This window comes from Propithecus coquereli, unplaced genomic scaffold (genome assembly GCF_000956105.1).
Source record: "Propithecus coquereli isolate 6110/MARCELLA unplaced genomic scaffold, Pcoq_1.0 Scaffold42, whole genome shotgun sequence".
In the NCBI taxonomy this organism is placed as follows: Eukaryota; Metazoa; Chordata; class Mammalia; order Primates; family Indriidae; genus Propithecus; species Propithecus coquereli.
In genome coordinates, this window is record NW_012149952.1 from 6,337,849 (window position 1) to 6,362,324 (window position 24,476).

At 34.0% G+C, this 24,476-nt stretch overlaps 1 protein-coding gene across 1 annotated transcript in view; it reads right to left on the bottom strand.

The window, feature by feature from the left end:
- The window catches only part of ZNF280C (zinc finger protein 280C), a 39,434-nt gene extending 17,202 nt beyond the window's left edge, over positions 1 to 22,232 (bottom strand). The window contains exons 1-12 of the mRNA XM_012653299.1: positions 22,188 to 22,232; positions 22,019 to 22,065; positions 19,189 to 19,335; positions 16,989 to 17,054; positions 16,750 to 16,886; positions 14,019 to 14,133; positions 10,512 to 10,682; positions 10,263 to 10,372; positions 6,046 to 6,266; positions 3,647 to 3,804; positions 2,681 to 2,781; positions 1,744 to 1,890 (exon numbers count right to left, since the gene is read on the bottom strand). Coding sequence (XP_012508753.1) covers positions 1,744 to 1,890; positions 2,681 to 2,781; positions 3,647 to 3,804; positions 6,046 to 6,266; positions 10,263 to 10,372; positions 10,512 to 10,682; positions 14,019 to 14,133; positions 16,750 to 16,886; positions 16,989 to 17,054; positions 19,189 to 19,335; positions 22,019 to 22,049 — 1,404 coding nt within the window. The 5' untranslated portion in view covers positions 22,050 to 22,065; positions 22,188 to 22,232. The remainder of the gene's footprint in view (positions 1 to 1,743; positions 1,891 to 2,680; positions 2,782 to 3,646; positions 3,805 to 6,045; positions 6,267 to 10,262; positions 10,373 to 10,511; positions 10,683 to 14,018; positions 14,134 to 16,749; positions 16,887 to 16,988; positions 17,055 to 19,188; positions 19,336 to 22,018; positions 22,066 to 22,187) is intronic.
- Positions 22,233 to 24,476: the final 2,244 nt, after the last annotated feature.

The following is a 24,476-nucleotide window of genomic DNA, read 5'->3' on the forward strand; positions in this document are numbered from 1 at the left end:
TATTAGTTAGTAACACAGGGAACATTTTAAGAGCTCAATTTCTAGGAGGTAGCCAAGGGCCAGTTATGTAAAATAAGCAGACCCTTCTGAAATTGTACAATATTTGAGCAACTCAGACCTGCTGAGATAACGCTTTCCAATATACATGGCAAGTTAACACATACAACTTAGGGTATGAAGAGTGACTATAGATCAGATGAACCACTTATGGACACAGCTCCCATAGTGGGCCCACCAGCGTCTTTCTTGCTTTTCTAAGCATGTATCACTTCCTCCACATCTATATCTGTATCACTCTGGAGCTTAGCAAAGCATAGGCGAAAGAATTATGTTAAGATCCTCATAATTAAATAGCCAAAGTTATTGCTTTATATTTCATTCTTTTTTTCAAAATCAAAGACCAAAAAACGAAATACAGAGCATGAATAACAGTGTTTCCCAAACTCTATTCCTCAAGAAATGTTAATAGATATTGTGCAAATAAAGGGTTCAATGGTTAAATAAGTTTGGGGAACATTATATACTATGTCCCTTGCTCGGAGATTCACAGTCTCTATTAGCATATTAAAGGATCTGCAAAATTCTATTTTAAAAAATAAACAAAAACAACCCTATTAAATTTGTAAACCCAGCAATTTATCAAATTGCCTTTACAGGAACAATTTTAGAGGGGAACATTTATTGACATCTGACTGAACACCATTGGGGAAAACCTAGAATAGAAACTTTGCCAAAGGTTCTTAAGGGTGAGGTGGCCTATCAGGATAAAAAAATAGATATGTTGGTACTATCTCAGTCATAACAGAGGTGATCCTAAATGTACTTGGAAATTCTATTTTTATGATTTTTTCCAATTAACATGAATAAATTGGCCATGACAATGCAATCAATAATAAATGTAATAAGCTGATCGGTGAGGAAGCAAAACTTGATTACATGATCAGATTCAGTAAATCCACTGACTTCTGATTTTGGCAAAGGCACTGTGTTTCAAACACTCAAGAATAGCCCATTTCATTAAAGTTTTCAGCCCAAAGGACAGTCTAATTGTTTCAGGAAAAGAATCAGTAAGCAAAAATCAGAATTCAAGGGAAAGGTGCAAGCACTAATACTGGTATCCCAGAAATTATACAGCAGAAGTAGAAAAAGTCATGCAGGAAACAAGTTACAACCTAAATATAGTTCTCTGGCATAGTTCACGTATCTGGTAATAAGTGTCCTTGCTGTTTCCTTTGTTACTGGAAACAAAAGCCCATTCTAGGTCATTGATGACAACCACATGTCTCATAACAAAAAGTGGGCTAGGAAGTAGAAATAAAATTTGAAGAGAAAGAGTAAAACAGAAGGTTTTGAGTCCTCAATCTTATCTTCCTCAGTTCAAACTTATTATTTTCTCTGCTCTTGATAAGCACCTTCAAAATCATTCCCATTCCCACCATTCTTAGACCCTGAAATATCTAACCTAAATGTTCCACTCATCTTCCTTTTTTCCCTCCACCCTGGGATTCCTATTTCTAGCTATCTTTCAGAACTTTTACTACTTATGAGCCTCAATGTCACCAGAAAGCAGGCAAGGAAGAGAAGTGGAAGTTTCACAAGCAATTCAACGTAAATTGTAAATTGTTTGTGTCACTCAGAACAACTTGGCTTTCTGTCCAGAACAAATCTAACCAATGTTCTAAGATAGAGATCTGTATCTTTTCACTAGGACAACATGAATAAATGAGAACTGCTTAATCTCACCTGATGCTTCATATAATGATTCATGTAGGGAGTTGCCATTCTACTAACTTTGAGGCAAAATGGACATAGCAAGTTCTTAGTGTTTTCATGGGATGCTCTAAAATGAGCTTCTACATCAGAAAATGTTGATGATCTAAACTGGCAAACCTAGAAATATAAAGAAGGTTTAGTTTAAATTGAAATTTTATAACTTACATGCAATTACATCAAAGTTGCAATAACAGGTCATTTGTTTAGAAGAACATTACGTACTACTAGTTCAGCTCTGCTACCTATACAACCAAGAATCCTATTACTGCAAGTAATAAAGATAATCTTTGAAACAGAAATGTTATCTTTCAAAGTTTATAGATATATTCCAAAATGTAACCAGACTCCCTTCTTCTTTTCAGATCTGCCACTCCCTATCTTGATGTGAATTTTTAAGCTGACATCTCCTGTTCTATAAAGTTTTTCCTGCTATATAAAACAGAGTATTCTCTTCTTTAGATTTTAAATAGCATCCAGGCTATGCTACTGCCAATTTATCTTTATCTTGCTTTCTTATTACTGGAAGCCACTTCAAATTATGGAAAAACACTGATCTTGAAGCATTTGATTGGGTTCTCTATAACTAAAAGCATTTCCTATTTCCCTGGTGTGTCTCTATTCTTCCTTATATGATAAGCCATATGTTTGCCTTTCTCCAGCAGGGCATTTACTTGTTTAGTGCAGGGGTCAGTAAACTATGGCATGCAGGCAAAACCTAGTCCACCCCCTTACATACGACATGCATGAGTTAAACCAAAGAAGTTTCCACTAATGAAGAGGGTCTTCAATTTTAACATAGTAACTAATTTTATTTAAATGGTTACAAAAAAAATCGAAAGAACAATACTACTTCGTGGCATGTGAAAATTAAACAAACATCTAAGTACACAATAAAATGTGTGTGTACCTGGCAAACATATGGCATTTCACCGGGTTTATGAGTGTCCTTCATATGTTGTAAAAGAATATGCTCTGTTTCAAATGATAATTCACAGATTTTGCAAATAGCTGAAAGTGAAAAACAAACATATTATACCATTTTGAGTATGTATATAAAAAAGACTCATTTTGTACATCCAAAACAAGTAATGATAGCAATAGTAGAAGTGATGGTGGTTCTAACGATTCTATAGCTGTTAACTCTGTAACACCGTACTAAGGACATTACTGATATTAGCTTATTTAATTCTCATAACACCACTGAGGAAGGTGTTGCTATTTTTATCCCCATTTTTCAGATGAGGAATTGGAAGCACAGAAAAATTAAGTAAACTGCTTGAGATCTTGCATCTGTAGTAAGAGGCAGAGCTGGGATCTGAACCCAAGCTGTCCACCTCCAGAGTCTATGAATTTTAACTACCACTATAGTTACTTTTTATATTTAAGCATATACCAAGGCCCTTGATTTCAAATTTGAAAACCATGGAGTCTAATGTATGTGTTCTAATTTAGTCTCCTATACATAACGCAGGAGTTATGCCAAGGAAGTTTCCACTAATAAATTATTTACAAGAGGGACTTCGATTTTAGCAACAAGTTTTTCTTTTCTTTTTCTTTTAGAGATGGGATCTTGCTATGTTGCCCAGGCTGGAGTGCCGTGGCTATTCACAGGCATGATCACAGTGCACCACAGCCCCAAACTCCTGGGCCCAATCAATCCTCCTGCCTGTTACAGCCATGTGCCATTGTGCTCAGCTTTAGTAACAAATTTTATTTAAGTTTTTAAAAGTTATAACTTATTTTTCAATTTTGCTCTTAAATTACAAAGTCTATTTCTTATTCTTATTTTTCTGTCAGAATGTTTTAGGTTTCCTCACAGTTCAGATGATCAAAATCAATTAATATACAGGACTTCAATGAAACTGTCACTTACTAGAAAACTCATGGGGGGTGTGTGTACTCTCAATGTGGCACTGCAGCTGGAAGGGTGTGGGATACTGCCTGTAGCAGTGCTGGCAGGTGGTGTGGTTTTCCCAGCTCTCAGTGTTCTGCTTCTCAAGTTCCAAGTGGTGTTTCATATGGTTCATAAACCTATAAATGATGGTCAACAGGTGCAAAAAGTCAGATTTATAACCAATGAAAAACCTCACAAGTAAGTATCTGAACCCAAATTTTAAAAATGTAGTTGTATGACTCAAGCCTTCTAGAAAAGTGTGCACTTCAAATAATTTACCTTTATTAAGTGGCTTACTAAACATTTTTATGAATGAAATTTTTGCTTTTAAAATTATTAATGTAGTTAGTATGAAACATCACTAATTTGCTATAACTCTTCATTGTTTGAGATTTAAAAATATTCTCTTGGCAAAGAAAAATAGCGAGCTTCTTTTCCATACATGAAACACTATTTACATTTTAAAATATAATACTTAAAAGAAGGGAATCCTACCACCAAAAGCAGCTACAGTCATACGAGAAATCTTTTTTTTTTTTTTTTTTTGAGACAGAATCTCACTTTGTTGCCCTGGCTAGAGTGAGTGCCGTGGCATCAGCCTAGCTCACAGCAATCTCAAACTCCTGGGCTCAAGCAATCCTACTGCCTCAGCCTCCCAAGTAGCTGGGACTACAGGCATGCGCCACCATGCCCGGCTAATTTTTTCTATATATTTTTTAGCTGTCCAATTAATTTCTTTCTATTTTTGGTAGAGACGGGGTCTCGCTCTTGCCCAGGCTGGTCTCGAACTCCTGAGCTCAAACAATCCGCCCGCCTCGGCCTCCCAGAGTGCTAGGATTACAGGCGTGAGCCACCGCGCCCGGCAAGAGAAATCTTTTGAAGGCCTTGAAGATACCAACAGGTTTCAAGCTGCTTAAAAGATAAATTATTGGTATTTTTATTTGCATCTTGGTTTCCAAATGCATGCAATAGCGATTTTAATGCCTATAAGAACCTTTTATTTTATTTAATGATACTGGCTTACCGTTAGTACAAACTGTTCATTTTTCCTGCAGACTGTGCCCTTTGTAGCACTGTCCATTTTTCAGTTTTACATTCTGCTATTTCATCTTCTCTAAAAGGCTTCTTATGAGAAGGAACTATGATGTTCAATAGCAGAGAGTACAATATAAATGGGCATAACTATTTCAAAGAGCTTACTAAAGCTTTTTTCTGAATTTCAAAGTATTCAATCAAAACAGCAATTTTAAGACTGGGTCAACTATTTACAATTATTCACTATGAATCCCTAAAGAAAACAATTTTAAAATAAAGTATCGATGTCATCTACCTAGATAGCAATTATTATGAAGGTTTTGACATATCTCTTTTTCACACCTCTAAAACACTCTTTAAAGCTGGTTATGGTACACCTTGAAATATCTTCTTTCCTCCTTTGGTTTTAGTAAATGTCTGTACTTTACTTTGAAAAGTATCCAAAAAAAATCACATGGCTCTATGGATAAATAGTTATGTGGTAAAGCAAGTACAGCAAATGTTAATGGTAGAATTGAGGTGATAGACAGATGTTCACTGTGAGAACTTTTCAACTTTGCTCAATATTTGAAAATTTTTATAATAAAACGTTGGAATAATAACCTCAACTGATATAAATGTCAGGTTACTTAAGCAATGAAAAATACCAATCACTATGTCTTGTTAATTTGGTTTGTTACTATCTCACTTAAAATGATACATATGTAATATGCTATGTAAGTCAAAGATTGCAAAGTACAAGTTCCTAGAATTTAAAGCATATATGAATAAAATCTTTAAAACTCCATGGGGAGTTAAATCTGTGTTTTAAAATGTGTTAAAATTATAAAATCAAAGTAGACATGTTTCATAGAACTGGTACTTCTCTAAAGAAGATCACCAAAAAAGGATCACTTTCTCTACAAGGTAAATGTGCTAAAAATTATAAATATGAATTGAAAAAATTGAACTTTACATAAGACTAGTATGGAAGTCACACTGGGTAAGGTGGTTCTTCTTGTGATACGAAGAAAAGATTTAAAGATAGTTAGAAAATAAAAATATCTCACAAAAACTCCTAGTTCAATGATAAATACAGGGGAAAGAAGTAATTTTCCCCTAAGTTAAAATACATTTTATCCTTACATAAGTTATCTGAAAAAAAATATAACTAGGTGTATCCAGGAGTCAAATTTCTAAAATACAAGGAAGTACAAAATCTTTTCAACATGATAACCTGCCTGTGTTTTTAGCAGAAAGTGTTAAAACTGCTTACCTAGGATGGCACAGAAAAGTAAAGACTCAATATTCCTATCTGTAGTATCTCAATTTTTAAGCAGAAATAAAAGTAAGTACTTACATACCTAATATTATTTTTAAGAACTTTCAAGCAACTGAAGCATTTAAAAGTTGTGTAAGTCTTCTGTTCTTCCTCAGTGGCTCCTTCATGTCTTCCATAATAAAAGTCACTAACTAACATGATCAATTTTCCTTTCTCTGAACCAGTCTCATTTTCGTTTTCGGCACTTGAAAGTTCTGCTTTAATAATTCCTAAAAAGTTATTTACCATATCTGGACAACAACGCTGAAAGAGGAAAAAATACAAGCCTTATTTATATCCTTTTAAAAATTAGATACCAAAAAATGATTGTGTTTACAACTAGGGCCAGATGATATAAAACTATGCTTGGCAATATATCTGGAAAGATACCAAAATGTTGGTTTCCCTCTTTATATATTCTAAAAAATTCAAATAATAGACATCTACTATCTTAATAATGAAATAACTTTAAAAATAAATTGAAAACCGTAAAATCAGGGATGTTTATATATCTAACACCCTTTTCCTTGCAATTTTTCTTTACAGATGTAAATATTTAATAATTTGTTTCTTAGCCAAAAATAATACATTTCACATCTGTGTCGAGATATATCTTAAAAAGTAGTTTTATATGCCATTATGTATAAGCTTAATTATCAAATAACACAGTAGTATTTCCGTAAAGCCTGGTTGGAACTAGACTTTGAGCACAGTTAACTTGCCATTCTCCAGACTCGAGGTGCTAGAAAATGCGTGGGACACAAAGAAAGAAGTGTCAGTTACATCTTAAAATCCTCAACACATTCTATCCAGAATGCTTTAATATCTAAAGGGGGCTGGGCATGGTGGCTCATGCCTGTAATCCCAGCACTTTGGAAGGCTGAGGGGGGAGGATCACTTGAGGCTAGGAGTTTGAGACCAGCCTAGGCAACATAGTGAGACCTCATCTCTACAAAGAAAAAAAAAAAGCCAGGTGTGGTGGCATGCACCTAAAGTCCTAGCTACTTGGGACGCAGAGGCAGGAGGATTGCTTGAGCCTAGGAGTTTGAGGCTACAGTGAGTTATGATCACACCACTGCACTTACTCCAGCGTGGGTGATAGAGTGAGATCCTGTGTCTTAAAAAACAAACATCCCCTCCCCCCCAAAAAAAATCTGAAGGGAAATCCACCTCATATAAACTGATCCTAATGTGTAAAACTTTCACACAAGAGTCTAATGAGATAAAACTAATTTACTTATTATATATACTTTTTAGTTGTAGGATTTCTCTAAAAGAATTTTCTAAGAATAACTGGAGAAGAAAAAATAGAATGGAGAAAATACAAGCAAACCATGTATCTGATAACATGTAAGAAACTCCTACAACTTAATAACAAAAAACCCAAATAAACCAATTTAAAAATGGGCGCAGGAATTGAATAGACCTTTCTCAAAAGAAGACAAACAGCCAACAGGTATGTGAGAAGGTGCTCAACATCACTAATCATTAGGGAAATACAAACCAAAACCACAATGAGGTAGCACCTCACACCTGTTAGGATGACTCTATCAAAAAGACAAAAGGAAAGTGTTGGTGAGGACGTGGAGAAAAAGGAACCCTTTTACACTGTTGATGGGAATGTGTGTTGGTGCAGCCACAATGGAAAACGTATGGAGATTCCTCAAAAAATTAAAAAAACATACAGTCCAGCAATCCTACTTCTGGGTATACATCCAAAGGTATTGAAATCAGGACCTCGAAGAGAAATCTGCACTCCCATCTTCACTGGAGCATTATTCACAATAGCCAAGACATGGAAGGAACCTAAATGTTTATCGATGTGTGAATGGATAAATGTGGCATATATACGTACAGTGGAATATTATTTACCCTTAAAACAGAAGGAAATCCTACCATTTGTACCAACACAGATGGATTTGGAAGACATTATGCTAAGAAAAATAAGCCAGTCACAGAAGGACAAATATTACATAATCCCTCTTATATGAGGAATCTAAAATAGTCAAACTCATAGATGCAGAGAGTAGAATTGAGATTGCCAGGGGCTGGGGGGGGGAGGGGGAAAGAGGGAGGTATTAGTCAAAGAGTACAAAGGTTAAGGTATTCAAGATGAATAAGCCCTAGAGATCTCCTGTACAGCATAGTGCCTATATAGTTAACAATATTGTATTGCATACTTAAAAATTTGCTAAGAGGGTAGATTTTCTGTTAAGTGTTCATATCACCATAAAAAGAGGACAAGAGGACACTTTTGGAGGTAATGAATATGTTTATGGTACAGATAGTGATGGTTTCACAGACATATACTTATCTCTAAACTCATATAGCTACATATATGAAATATTTACAGCTTTTTGTATGTCAGTCATACCTCAATAAAGTGTTTTTTTTTTTAAGACAAGACTACATAATAAAACAAGTTAGGGTGGAAAATAAAAGAACTTTCCTAAAAATCCTAATGACATACACACAAAGCAACCACAAAATGAAATACTTTAAATTTAACCATCACCAAAGTGATTTTGGAAGGGTTGAAAATAAAAGGATAAGCAAAGAATGTAACAGGTACATGGAAACAGTAAGAAAGCAAGGATTGTGAGCCTGATTTTAAACAAAGCATTAAACAATAAAACAAAAAAAGGATGCTATAAAATCCTAAAGGGTGCTTTCACAATGGAGTTATAACAGATAGATCTATCTATATCCTAAAGAGTAACACCATGAAACAGAGTTGGAAGATATCAAAGAAAATAGTACTAATGTGAGACTTGGATTCATCTTTCTCAAACATAAGGAGGTGAAAGTAATGATAGACCCAATACGGTTTTGCCCCAGAATAAAGAGACATGTATTTGGAATTTTAGAACTACTTTTTTTTAATCCCTTTTTGTAAAATGCTGAATTTCAATAAAAATTTTCCAATCTTTAAAATAGTGAGCAGTATCTTTTCCTAAGTTGCTTCTTTGCTTTGCACCCTGCTCAGCCCTTCTTTCCCACATATAATCTTACCTTTTTTCTTGCCTCCTTCCCTACTTCCTGCCATTAACACTGGGCATGCGAGCAGAATACAGACTATCTTTACACACACACACACACACACACACACACACACACACACACACACCAGAATACTGTAATATCTACTAAAATATTTTAAGGTGAGTGTTACCTAAATCCCATACTTCCTTAGTACTGTGAAAATTACCTGAAACCTAATTTCCAGAGCTTTCTATATTAATATAAAGCTAGAATTCATTTATAACTATATTCTAGATTGAATTAAAACTGTCATTTCATATGAAATGCTCCATTATTAGGAATTTATTTCTGAGTGTTGAAAATTAAAATGTAAAATTAAGATTTTCATTGAGTAATGTGACATGCATATGTCACGATGGACAAAAAATAAGGTGAACAAAAGGAATTTTTAAGTTACATAAAAGATCAAGCACCTAATAAAATGCCTGCTTTACAAGAAATTTGAAGAATAGCATACTTTAGTCAATAACATACTTCAATATATTCTTTTCATTTAAAATTAAAATGCAACATGCCTACACTGTAGTGTATATGAACTTAACTTTAAAAAGTTTTTATTGATACATAATATTTGTACATATTTATGGAGTACATGTGATATTTTGTTAAATGCACAGAATGTATAAAGATCAAGTCAGAATACTTAGGATATCCATCATCTTGAGTATTTATCATTTCCATATGCTGGGAACATTTCAAGTGCTCTCTTCTAGCTATTTTGAAAACTACGATACACTGTTGTCATCTTACTCTACTGCTGAACATTAGAACTTATAGCCTCTATCTAACTGTATGTTTGTACCCATTAACCAACCTTTCTTCATCCTCCCCACCCCTCCACACACACCCTTCCAGACTCTGGTAACTATCATGCTACTCTCTACCTCCATGACATCAAAATTTTTGGCTCTCATACATGAGTGAAAACATGTGATATTAATATCTGTCCTTCTGTGCCTGGTTTATTTCACTTAACATGTGAAATATATAATGAATTCATCTATAATGAATTTTTAAAATTTCATGATTGGAAAAGAGTTTTTAATCTTGTATAAAGATAATCATTGTGAATATCAATTTTTAGTAAGTTATATGAAATACCAACATGAGAAGGTTTCCTATCTAAGTATCTAGGCAAACTGCATTTACTGTGTATCAATCTTTAATATTTTCAAGGACTTGTAAACTTTTTAAAAATGGAATTTTGAAAAACCTTACCTTCATGTGGTATTTCAAAGGATCCAAAAGGTTGAACTGAACATTGCACTTTGGACAAGCTCTTAGGACAGTTGCTCCAGTTTTATACTGAGTTGATGAGGTATTTGTACCTAAAATAAAGACTTAAAAGACTCAAATTCATCTTTTTAAAACCTTAACCATTAATAATAGTTTAAAACTCATCATAATTTCTAAAATTTATGTAGAAGTAATATAATTTCTTTTTTATATGCCAGATTTCATATTTACCTTTTGATAGCACAGCCTGGGAAGATGTCCCCGAAGGAGAGTTAATTACAGACAGTGAAGCAGAGGGACTTATTTCAGAAACATTTTCACTGGTCTTTGGCTTTTTTGAATTAACACTGTTTACTTTAGAAGCAGAAGGACGTTTTAATGCAAACGAAGTTTGATCCGTACCTACAAACATTTAAATAGTGTGAAAGATAATTGTAAATGTTTCAGTATAGAATATTGCTTACATAAAACTACTACTAAAATGGCCTTACATTTAAAATTAAGTAAAAATATCTTGGACCTAAATAAAAGGTAACATAATTGAATTAACAAACCATACAAATGGCAATAAAGAATGATGAAAATTTATATGACCAAGGAGTAGAAAAAAATTGCACCACTGCTATGAACTACATAAATGTGACTAATTCACAAAATAAACTTTATGCAACAAAATTCTAAAGATGCTTTCAAACAAAGAAAACATAAACAGGTACCATGAAAGAAGTCAGACCAAAAAATTCTGAGCAAAATAAATAAAAGTTAAAGCACAAAGAATACTCTGAGCTAAGTTCCTATAAATGAATGCATCTTTTGGTGCTTAAATGCATTTGAGCTTGTAAAATATTTTTAAAATTTATTCTAAACATTTAGAGACACCCATTAAAATGCTATAAAAAAAACTTAAGGTATCTAATAGAAAATTTAAGTTAGTTCTTTTTCCACCTAACAACCTAACAGGTGGTTTAGATTAAATTATCTGTTTATTCCTTATGTACAAAGTGGAAACAACTAATCTTGAAAGACAATACCTCATTCATTCATATGAAAAGGTTTGGAGTTAGTATAATGGCTTTCAAACTATGTTCCCCTGAGTCTAATGGGTCTATCTTAGGGAATATAGTAAAGAAACTCTCCTTTTATGTTTCATTTATTAGATTTTTGCATAAAATTTCGTTTGAGTAAGAATTTCATTGCTAAAAATAGTTTTGAGTTTGAAAAACATCACCTTAAAGGCCAAAAGGATTATATAAATTAGGGCATTCACAAGAGAAATGGGGCTATTTAGGCTCTAACCAGACCCAGCAAAAGTGATTTTTGAAAATAACAAACAATTGAGCTGCAGGTCAGTGACAAGTTCAAAAAAATGAAAATAACAAACAATTAACTGTACTTTGCAATAAAGGTTCTAAAACTGCACATCATGTTTTAAAGCTCACAACTGTATACTAATAGGAGAAGCAGTAGAGTAAGTAGATACGTGCCAGCAAAATAAGAGTATTATATTAGTGGGCTCCTGTGTCAATCTTTCATTCTTTGAGATAACATAGAAATGATTTTTTTTCATCCTCAAAACACATGATTACTGAAAGCTATACTGAAGGCACTTAGGACTGATTTTGTGTAATCACTTTAACATTCTTCCGAGATTCTTAGGTTACTTGAACCAATGAGTGCTGGTATTTTGGACTAGGCAACTGATTATGTAATATAATGGGCTGGATAGTAAAAATAGACTGTTTTAATATATAATTTTTTGAGCATGAGGAAATGTAAGTTACATAAAATCAATCTGAGCTCAATAGTTTTAAATTTTGACCTTTTAAGTTATTTATTTCTGTTGTGTTTGGCTCATGCCATTTCCTACCCTCAACTTTTCTTAGCTGTGCCAATAAAAATCCTATTCTCGTTCTTCATAATCAAGCTCAAATCCACCCTTCTCTAAGAACCTTCCATGATCATCCTAGACAGGAGTCCATTAATCATGTTTCTGAACATATAGCACATATTATCATTCATAACTGTCATTCTAACAACTATTTATTGTCAAGTATTTTAAAGCTTATAATGCATTTTTCAAGTTTCACTTATATTATTTGAGCCTCAAAAAAGCCCCAAAATAAGTAGAGTAAGAATTATAATTTCATCTCCAAATGGCTCATTTCACGTGTGGGAAATGAATGCACAACGTGAGGGAAAAAAAGAATCTATTTTAATAATGTGAGAAAATTGAGATATAAAGAGGTTAGTGACTTGACAAAGGTCACAGAAATCTTTAGAATAGAGGCTTAAACCTGTATCTTCCTAATGAGCTATAACCCTATTTACCATTCAGGGCAATGTTCCATTCTCTACAGTATAAAAACTTAGAGGGAAAGTAGGAGTCACTATCTTTACCTTCTAGAAGTTCAAGAATTCAGACTTTTCCTGTGAATAAAGACCATATGCTTTTTTTTTTTTTTTTTTGAGATAGAGTCTCACTCTCTTGCCTGGGGCGAATGCCGTGGTGTCAGCCTAGCTCACAGCAACCTCAAACTCCTGGGCTCAAGCAATCCTACTGTCTCAGCCTCCCGAGTAGCTGGGACCACAGGCATGTGCCACCATGCCCGGCTAATTTTTTCTACATATATTTTTAGCTGTCCAATTAATTTCTTTCCATTTTTTGGTAGAGACGGGGTCTCGCTCTTGCTCAGGCTGGTCTCGAACTCCTGAGCTTGAACGATCCGCCCGCCTCAGCCTCCCAGAGTGCTAGGATTACAGGCGTGAGCCACCGCGCCCGGCCTGAGGACCATATGCTTTTAAAATCAGACCTAAAAATTTTAATCTCTCCTTTTATTTTTATTTTGGTTCTTGGCTATTTTACTAATTAGATAAGTGACACCTAGATAGATGAATATCAAACCAAGTATTATCAAAATGGGAAAATATTTCTGGCTACTCATATCGCAACAATTTTTTTGTTTCGGTTTGATAAATGTTGTGTACTAACTTTTTTAGTAAACAATTTAAACATTCAAAAAATTCTTGTGTCCCTCTTTCCACTTAGTGAAATACGTCGAATTAGCTAATATAGAAACAGTAATTGCTTTGATTATGGGGAATTTTTCAACTAGATAAAATTCCTTCATTGGCATACTATTTTAGGTTAATTAAGAAATTCATTATGGCAGACATCAAAGAACTGTAATTCTTCAATTTTCATTATTCCTTCAATGGATATTTACTGAGTACTTATTATGTACAAATCACTATTTCTTTAGTTCTGCCACTTTGTGACACTACTATATTATCATATTTAACTAACATAACTGCATTATTTATTTGGATAGAAAGACACTAGCTTATGAAGAAATCAACTATAACCATGCACCTTTTCTCATAGTAATGGCCTTCCAAATAATTAACATTTTTAAAAGAGTACATAAGGCATCAGGGGACTTACCTGACTTACAGAAATTATATTAAGATTTTTCAGCCCATGGCTGGTTCCAAGTGAAAAGGAGCTCAAAGAACACATGCTAGCCAACTTAATAGGACAAAATAAAATGTTCTATTATTAAATACAATTTTGTATAATATCACCCAAGAAGGGCATTCAGGAATGATTAGCTCTATCCCATCTTACAATATGTGAAAAACTTAACATGAAAGTACAGGGCTTCAAAACAGAAACATAATTCCATACATAAAATTCCAAGTCTCTGTTTACAATTTTTATGAAGGAGTGCTAAACCAAACCTTCTCTAAAAGCTGCTGGTATATCTTGGGACAGTGGTATTGTATCCTGGGTCAAGTCAAACAGTAAGATTGAAGAACCATCTGATTCAGCTTGTGATGAATTCTTCGTAAAACCCTGTAAAAAGTTATAATTATTTTGTTTCATAAACTTTTATAAAGGTAAGCTTAACTGTATGTCAATACTATGAAGAACCTTAATGACTCAATTACTACTATGTAAAACACAAAGGTAATTGTTACTCTCTGCCAAAATTAGCATCTACTGGGTGAAGGGTATAAGGAACTTTGCATTATTTTTGTAATTTTTCTGGAAATATAAAACTAGTTTTAAATAAAAAGTTAAAATTAAAAAATAATGATAATATTATTGGCAAAGTATAGGCTGTATTTTGGAAAAACTTTTCTGCAAGAAAATTTTAGCAGTATCTATCAAAAGGGCTTTAAAAAGTTCCTATCCTTTGATCCAATTACTCTAATTTCTTAGAATTTATATTAAGGAAATGAAAATGTTTAATGGAGAATTATTTATAATAGCAAAAAGTAAAAGCATATGTGTTCAACAACAGAGGAATGGTTAAATAAATTACAGTCTATCATACATCATGGTTTTGAAAAACATCTAGTGACAAAGAAAAGTGTTCTCAGTACAATGTTCAGTGAAAAATGAGGAAGAAGTATCAAATATGTATGGATATGGTCCTGATTAATATACTTTATATGCTACATTAACCATCTGCAGAAAACAAAAATCAAAATACAGTATGTGTTCTTCTCTCTTTTCTAATTGGCCTCTCTTACACAGTATTTTTATAATGGGAATATAAAGATTTTGCTTGTTTGTTTTGTGCTTACAAGTTGAGAGATGATTAGGTTTTAAGAATTTTACTTCCCTACTATGTTTTCTAATGACATGGATTTGTTAAGAAGTTATGGAGACAGACATTCAAGTGACCCAAACCATTCCATTCCTAGAATTTGAGGCATAACAGGAAGATTTCTGCATTTGAGTCTTAAAGTATATTGCACAAAAGCAATAATGGGTATGACTTAATTGTAACCAAACACAATCTTACTGCAAGGTAAATATTTTCTCTATGTATTTGTACTTAAAAATGGAAATTATCCCTTGTAATTTTAAAAAATAGTTCTTTAACAGAAGTTCCTCCAAATAAAGGTAACACTTTTAAACCCTTTCTAAGGTGACATCTCTGGTCACTTAAGTACCACAATTTCAGAGAACAGATACATTATTCGACAGATAACTTGTTAAATAATTCTCCAATTGGGAATTTCTTATGTCTCATAAAATAGTTGAGAAAGACAACAAATACAATAGCAATGTAGAATAGACAATAGACTGTGATTCAGAAGACCTGTCCTTATATTTAACTATGTAACCTTGGGCAAGTCACTTCTGAGCTTCAAGCTATTTACCTTTCCGACTGAAATAATAGCCACCAATAATTGTCTTTAAAATGTGCTTGCCTCTTTCACAGTACATGTATTATACCAAGTAGTTGTCACAACATTACTAATAAAGACTTAATATCACCTCCCATTTTACAGATAGGTAAAGTAAGGTTTTGTGTAGTTAAGTAAGGTTCCTAATACAATCCAGCTTGTTACTGGTGATGGAGCTACAATTAGAACTCAGGTCTGCCTAATTACAAAGTCTGTGTCCTTAAGCTGTATCATATTGACTTTAAAAGAAATAATCATCATCATCATCATCATCATCTCCCTCCCTGCCTGAAAGAGTTGTTGAGGTAAAGAGAATGAAACAGTTTTAAAAATTAAAAAAAAATTTCCTTGCATAGGATTCTCAATTCATTCAAGAATATACAGCTGTCATTCTCAGCCCTGGATGCACATTACAATCATCTGGAGAATTTAAAAACGTCAATATAGTGAAAAGGGCAAATGTCTTAGTGTTAAGACAATAGTTTTAACCTTATAGACCTCTGAAAGTCTCGGGGAACCCCAACAGTCTGTGGACTACACCACTGCTCTTAAGGCAATGTTTCCATTTTTAAAGTATATACTTAAATGGATGAACGGATGTATAGGCATATTTTTAAAACAGGTTAACCTGGATTGAAATCCCAGATGAATCATTTACCAGCTGTATGTCCTTGAGTAAATCATTTAGTCTCCCTGAGTCTCAGTTTCCTCAACTATAACACGAGAATAATAATAGTGCTTACCTCATAGGGATGTCCTAAGAATTAAACAAGATTAATTTATATATAGCATTTAGCAAAAAGACTCACGCATACTAACAGCCAAATAAATATTAAGTACTACCATTATTACTTCTGTTAAAAGTGTTTAAAATTAAACCATGAAGATATGTTTTCAGAATAAACAGCAACAATGACTTCAAAACAATCTTTCTAATGAAGAACACCTGGTTCAGTTTACTATCTTAAAAATGTTGCCATTATGCAATATTCATTACTGATTATACCTTTTTACTCATATTCAGATATCATAGTTTTCAATACCATACCTATTTAAGCATATCACTTGATTATTAACATGTTGGGTAATTAGCTCCTATAGTTATTATTTTGGGTATTGGTTGAGCTATATCATAAGGATGGTGATATTTTCTGATGGTGATTATGCCTCTATTGAAATGGTAACTAGCTATTATAGTTCACAATTTTAAGTCAGTATTATAATATCCAATGTGTCCCTGAATTAATTGTGTAATTTCAGAAAGACTTACAGGTTTAGACACATTCTGAACAATAACAGAGCTATGCGAAGATTTAGATTCAGGATGAAATCTAGGCAAGGCAGCCACTGGACTTGATGTTGGGTCTTTGTAGTGTTGACTTGTAGGCTTGAATACATCAGGAATACCTGTATTTTAAAATTATATAATATATTGAATATATTTCTATATAACCAATTTTGTCAAAATATTTCATTTTAAAATTAAAATACTGTAGAGTAATACTATACCTGGACTGAGTGCCTCACTCTTTATTCCCTTTGAAGATGAGCTGGAGTTACCTCTGTTCAAAATATCTATAACAATTATGTTTATTATAAACTTTGTTATGTGAATGAAACATACATTAAGAAAATAGAAAATGCATTCCAAAAATATATTCATACATGAAATATATTCATACATGACCAGTAAGTGAAGTATATTTCTTTTCCTTAATGGTGAAAGGGTTGTGTAAAGACTCAGGTTCCTGTGACTTGAAATCAAGCCCTTCCCCAACCCCACGCCACATTCACACCCTAAAAACCTGGAAGATTTATTATGGGTGAGCGGGTTGGATTATCTGTACCGTTACTCTTGAGTTCTTTTTTTTTTTTTAAATCTAAGCACAGAAACAGCATAGTCTTGAGTTCTGAATGGGAAATTATCAGAGACTTCAAACTAGACTAAATTGAATTTAAGAGTTTACCAGAGTATTTGATTAACTTAAAATGTTTCAAATCTACCACTATATCAAAAGTCAATTTGAGCCCGACTGGATGCTCTGGATCAGTTTAAGATCGCACATTCTTGTACCCACATGAATTCTGTAACTTCTAGATTACTGAGGGATCAAATTGAAATTTGGAAGAGCATAGATTTGTCTAAAAGTGCTTATCAGGAAATGGTATAGAGCTTTAAAAAGTTCCATAAAATCTCAAAAATTTCCCTTTTTTCTCTTCTAGTAGAAAAGAACCAAATCCCATAAAATAATTCTATAAAGTAAAAGGTCATGCAAAAGTAGGGTTATTTTACAATCATGGAAATCCAGTACTCTATGACTAAACACAACATAAGACTTCTAGGAGAAAAATTTGCTCAAACAACTTGATATTGTTTTCATCCAGAAAGTCAAGATAAGTATTTACTCCATTCATTAAAGAGGAGCTATTTTTACGTTTTGGTGGCTGTAGTTTACCAAACACAAGTTTTCTACCCCTTCCCATGGTACTTCTACATAAACATTTAGCTCATGTTCCATATGCTAAAAATATTTTATGGCTTATACATAAAACATCAATAAAATCATTTGAAATTATGAGTTAACAATTTATAAAAGAAATTCCACTGGGGCCAATTCCTTTTTTGATAGAATCACTTAAAACTAACGCAAACTGTTTTAGTTGAGCACTGTTAACAGTCATTTACAATTAATATAATCCAACTTGAATCTTAATTATCATGCTTTCAATAACATGATTTGAGTAACAATTTTGAAATATGGTAACATTTCAGCATAAAAGTCATCACAGTGACTAGAAATAATTAAGAGAATACAATAGTCTGTTCCACCACCAACAATAAACATGCCAAATATACCTAGTCCATTTAATAATTTAAGTGGCACTCCACTTAGCACCTCCCAATTTGCCACAGGAAATGATGCTGAGAATTTAATTGGCTAAATTATTCTACCTCTGATAAAACTGAATAGAAGCGCTACTCCAAGTTCAGAGTCAAGAGAAGGAAGAAGTAGGCTTTAAGAAAATTTAAAATTCACCTCTTAACCACACTATTACCCACTGCCATGGTAAATAAAGGAAACTGGTATGCTGGTTACATTCCTTGGTAAATTTCCAGGCTTAAAAATAAAGTAAATAAAATGGGAAAGGATCTGTTTCCTCTTTCTCACCTGAAATTCAGTATGTTGTCCCTCATACTTTAAACAATTGTGAGAGGACATTTTAAGAAGTATCGCCAGTATCTTCACTTTAACGTTATAACAATATCGAGCCTAATTACTCTAACAGAAATCTAATAATCCACAAAGGTATGGGACATATTTTGCTAGAAATCCATAGGATTTAAGTGTGCTGACTGCCTGCATTGTCTAACTACGGTGGCTAAAGACTAAGCTACCTGGTTCCATTAAAAGTTATGATTTCCAATCTCAGAAGGCCTAGAATGTTGTTAGGTAATCGTAACCTCTAGTTAACTTTGTTATTTCCCTTTTCTCATAACTGACGTTTTAATCTCTTACTTCCTTACTCCAGTTCCCAACTACATCCCCACCCTGATTCTCACAAGTTCTTACTGTCCTTTATCCTCCCTCTTACCTCCAATTACTTATAGAAGGACAAGAACATCAAAGACATAGAAGATGGCCCACAGGTCTTTCTGTTAGAAACAATCATGTTATGAAACTTTACTTTACTAAAAGTAAATGCTTACTTGAAATGGCAGGTTTTGAACTTAATATTTCTCCAACAAAGATCAGCTCATCATCATCTTCCTCCTTAATTTCTTCTACTTTCTTCTGCCATGGTTCTAGCTCTTCTTCTTCACATTCCATAAAGAGTTCTGCCATTTTGGGATTACCTAATTTTCAAAAGGAGAGAAGCAAACCTTATTTTCAAGAAGAAAAATACTTTTTTGCAATACCTCGTATATTTATGTACTCTAATAGTTCTAATAGCAATCACTGAATTGATATTTGTAGTCAGTACATGGTAGCAAAGAACTCAGAACTCAATCTCTAAGATCTAAACCAGTTTTACTAGCTAGCTAATGAAGGACAGCAGTTGTTTACAGTGGCCAATAAATTTTAGGATTAAGTGCAGTCAAAGTGAGTTTCAGTTATATGACCAGAATATAATTATATCTACAAAAAGGATTGTATCCATTATCTGGAAAAAAACCCACCTGTATTAACGAAAGGGAGATAAACTAAGAATAAGAGGCAACGGGTAGGAGATATACTAGAAAAACTGAACCAGATTGAGGTATATAAGACACAGAGCAAAGCAGGGATGACATGCTAGACTGAAAATAGGGAAATTAAGTGAAGCTTATTCCATTCCAGGGCAGATCAGAAACTTCTCACCTGAAGAAATTAAGCAAAGAGCATACTATGAATATAACCAGTTTATATGTTCTCACCAAACACAGAGCTGCTAGGAAAACTTCAGTGTCTCACTCTTAAATGTGTATGAATCACTAATTAGCACCAGAAATTTGAGGAAAACCTCCAATGTTAAAGATCAAAGCAATAAAACAGACCAAAAGATCTTAAAGAAAACAGAGATAATACAGTTGAGCAGGAGAAAATAATAAAGAAGCTATAATTAGCATCTTTTAGAGAGGTAAGATTATAAAAAGTAACATTCAGAAAATAAAAAGACTATAAGCAAGACAGCCAAAATTCAGTTAAAAAAAAACAACCAAATGCCAAAGTTCGAGTAAATGTGGAACTAAAAGACAAAAATAAATTAAAATCAAGAAGATTGCTAGAAAAATCAATTTCAAAGGTACAATATTCACCTAATAAAGGCTACAGAGAATAGGGAAAAAGGAGAGAGGAAGTAATCAAATGAAGATTCAAAAAAAATTCCCAGTTCTAAAGGACATAAATCTCCGGAATGAAAGGGCCCACCAGCACCCAGCACAACGATCAAGAAAAAAACAACTACAATAGAGAGATATATCACGAAATCTCAGAATGTTGGAAATAAAGAGAATATCCTAAAATCGAGGTGGAGGAGGAAAAAGTTAAAATAATGCTTACAAATGTTTTAGTAAGAATAATTATCAGTTTAGAATTATTCTACTCAGCCAATCTTTTCATCAAGCATGAGGTACATATTCTTTCACCAAGAATAAAGACCAGCAATATACAAAATTTATTTCCTCTTCACCCTTTCTTTCTCAGGAAGAATCCACCAAAATACAAGACTCAATCAAGGAGGAAGACACAGGATGCAGAAAACATGACATTCAACACAATACAATTTTTACGTATTTCCTTTCCCTCCTTCTCTCCCTTCAAGAAACTGTGATTATACAACTTAAAGCCTTTCCAGATTGCTTGACTTTAAAAAACTGTGTGTGAACTGGAATTCCACCAGGGCCTGTAACATTTGCTGCCTCCACATCCTTTTCTCCTTCAGCATCAAACTCCACAGTTTCTCCATCTCCTACACTGCAAAGGTACTGCCTGGGGTTATTCTTCTTTATGGCGGTCTGGTGTACAAATACATCTTCCTTGGTGTCATTCCTGTTGATGAAACCGTCCGTATCCGTTTCTTACATTAAACCATTTTACTGTCCCCAAAACCTTCGTTGCGATGGTCTTGTTGTCCCCGCCGACAGGCGCCGCCGATGAGAGGCCGCCCGGGCCACCGCTCCCTGCGCCACTGCCCGTGGTGCCCAGCTTGGAGTCGGCAGCGCCGAGGGCAGGGGCGGCGGGCGGCTGCTGGGTCTCGGCCTCGCTGCTCATGGTTACGGTGATGGTGACTGGGGCCGGCTGCGGCAGCTCCTCCCGATGTGTGATGGTAACTAGGCCGGCGGCGGCGGTGGGGCTTCACAGGGCTCTCTGGGGTCCGCTCGCCGCTCCCGCTACTGATTGCACTCTTCATGTGTCTTAAACTAACTCCAAAGTAAGCTCCTTGAGAGTGAAGAATGTATTTTCTTCTTCCTTTGTATTTCTTCCTACACACAGTAGTCTACTGGATATGCAGCAGGCACTTAACATATGACAATCTATGTACCAAGAAACTAGGCAGTCAGGCAATGCCAAATTTAAAGAAATGAGACCATGTGTACTGTTAATTAAAAAAATCACTTATATTAATGTTGATACCATGGTGATACCATGTGGACACATAGGTCTTCCTTATTCTTTTTAATTGGGTACTGCCATTGTCAATATAGCCAAGATATATTGTCAAGCAAAAATTTTTAAAAGGTACATAATAGCATATATAGTATGATATTATGTAGAAATAATTTTTTTTTGTCTATGCATAGAAAAAGTTTGTGATTATGTAGACCGAATCTACAATAATAGTTATCTCCGGGGATGAGGAGAAAACATTTCATTTCTACTTTACTGACATTTTTACTGTATATTGTTTGGTTTTTTATTATGAGTATATATTACTTTAATAAATTTAGGTATTTCTGTTTATAAGAAAATGTGCCCACCTCTATCACTAACCTTTCCTCTTGAAGAAAGATTATCAAGTACATGCATATTAGTATCAACTTCAGCAGAAATACTTACTTTTGGGTTGAAAAGGGTTGCTGTCATCCATCAAGTTGCAGGATAACCTAAATATCGACAAATGACATCTATCAATTTTTTGAGTCACTTTGAGTAACACCAAATATTGAAACATGAAACTTGGGATCCAGAAATCTTTGGGTATAATTTTGATCTCCAGCAAACTTACCATGTAACTCCAGGCAAGATAATAAGTTAGGTCTGTTTCCCACCCTATAAAATAAAGACATACATTATTAGTGTGGATTTTGTTAAATTAAATACACAGATTTAATCTTTTTCTCCTACAGAAAGCTCACCTTTTGTATTTGATATGTTTGATATACACATGTAACTAAGTTTCCATAATTATTTCATTCCTGAATGAATGTAAATTTAGTAAATGTTGAATGTATGAAGGAAGCATTTACTACTTGAAAAAATCTGATGAATTATTAAATTACACATAAATTTTAAAAGGCATCCTTATGTAAAAATGTAATATATCTGTTTTAGTAAATCTGAATTTTGAAATGTGAAGTGACATTAATCTTTAATATTACCTATTCTTCACATTTCAGAAATGTTATTATTGTAAGAAAACACACACATTTATACTTTGTTTTTTTAAATCAACTATAACTGAAAAGTAACAGAAAATTACTTAGATAAATTTCATCATATCTTAATTCATTAAAAAATACTCATTGTCTTCTCGCTCAACTTAATGTGCTAAATTCTAGGGAACAAAACAAAGAGAGATAAGGCATAGTCCTTGCCTTCAGAAGTTTACAATCTAATATGTCAATGGTTGTTTAGGCTTTTTTTTTTTTTTTGAGACAGAGTCTCACTATGTTGCCCGGGCTACAGTGAGTGCCATGGCGTCAGCCTAGCTCACAGCAACCTCAAACTCCTGGGCTCAAGCGATCCTCCTGCCTCAGCCTCCCGAGTAGCTGGGACTACAGGCATGCGCCACCATGCCCGGCTAATTTTTTTTCTATATATTTTTAGTTGTCCAATTAATTTCTTTCTAATTTTAGTAGAGACAGGGTCTCGCTCTTGCTTAGGCTGGTCTCGAACTCCTGAGCTCAAACAATCCGCCCGCCTCGGCCTCCCAGAGAGCTAAGATTACAGGCGTGAGCCACCGCGCCTGGCCGGTTGTTTAGGCTTTTAAAAAAGCTGTTATGGGTAATCACTCTGTGGTTTTCCCCATGTACATGTTAAAAAAGCTGTTATATTAAACATTATCAAAAAACATTTCAATTGCTTTATTTTAAACAGGAATTTGTATTCTGAGTTCTCACGTATATACTATATATTCTACATACAAAATAAACACTATTAAAAAACTATTTCAGTTATAAAACAGGGTCAAAATTAGACATCAAAAATCTAAAGTAGGATATACAGAGCTAATTCAGTCTCTAATTATTCTCAGACAGACAGAAGCAAACTTTTCTGAATTCCAAATTATTTGTACTCAATTAGTCCAAAGGAAAAAAATTACTTTAATTCCACAAGAAATTACTGGTATAAATGTTTAAATTTCTACTACCAGAGTCTCTAATGAATTTTGTACTTTAGTAAATTTTCCAAGTTCTAAGGTCCGACTGTTCAAATTTCTTTAACTCATTTATTTGAATAGTTAGCACTTGTCCCTAAACTAGAATTAAGGTAATACATATGTCAAGTAGACAAATACATAACAATTCTTGCTCACCATTAAGGATCTGCTACCAAGAATACAGAATATTTTCTGAGTCACAACTTCACAATCTATGATACTCATATAACAACAAAAAAAACTGTTTTAGAGACAGGGTCTTGCTATGTTGCCCAGGCTTGAGTTCAGTGGCTATTCACAGGCATGATCATAACATACTACAGCCTTGAACTCCTGGGCTCAAGCAATCCTCCCACCTCAGCCTCTGAAGTAGCTGGGACTACAGCATGAGCCACCCGGCCTGGCTCAACACTTCTATTAAATGATCATATAAAATATTTATTGGCACAAACACCCTAAAATGAGCACTAAATGTACAAGTAGTCTATATAAACAAGTCATATCCACTACCTATGGCTATATAGGTGGCTTTTGAGGCCCATAGCAGTCACCAAGGAGCCTCAATTGGTACACTCATAAACACTTTAAAAAGTAAGAAAGCCTTGGATGCCATTAGAAACGTAACTTCAGTCTAGAGCTGTGCCATCCAAGGAGGTAACCACTAGCTGCATGTGGCTACTTTTATTTAATTAAAAATAAAAATTCAGCTCCTCAGTTATTCTAGCCACATTTCAAGTATCAAAAGCCACAAGTGGCTAGTGGCTACTATATCGGACGGTGGAGCTACAGAACATTTATACTGGACAAACAAATCTAAAGACTATCATATTTAGTTCCAGTTTAAAAAACAAATAAACAGGCCGGGCGTGGTGGCTCACGCCTGTAATCCTAGCTCTCTGGGAGGCCGAGGCGGGC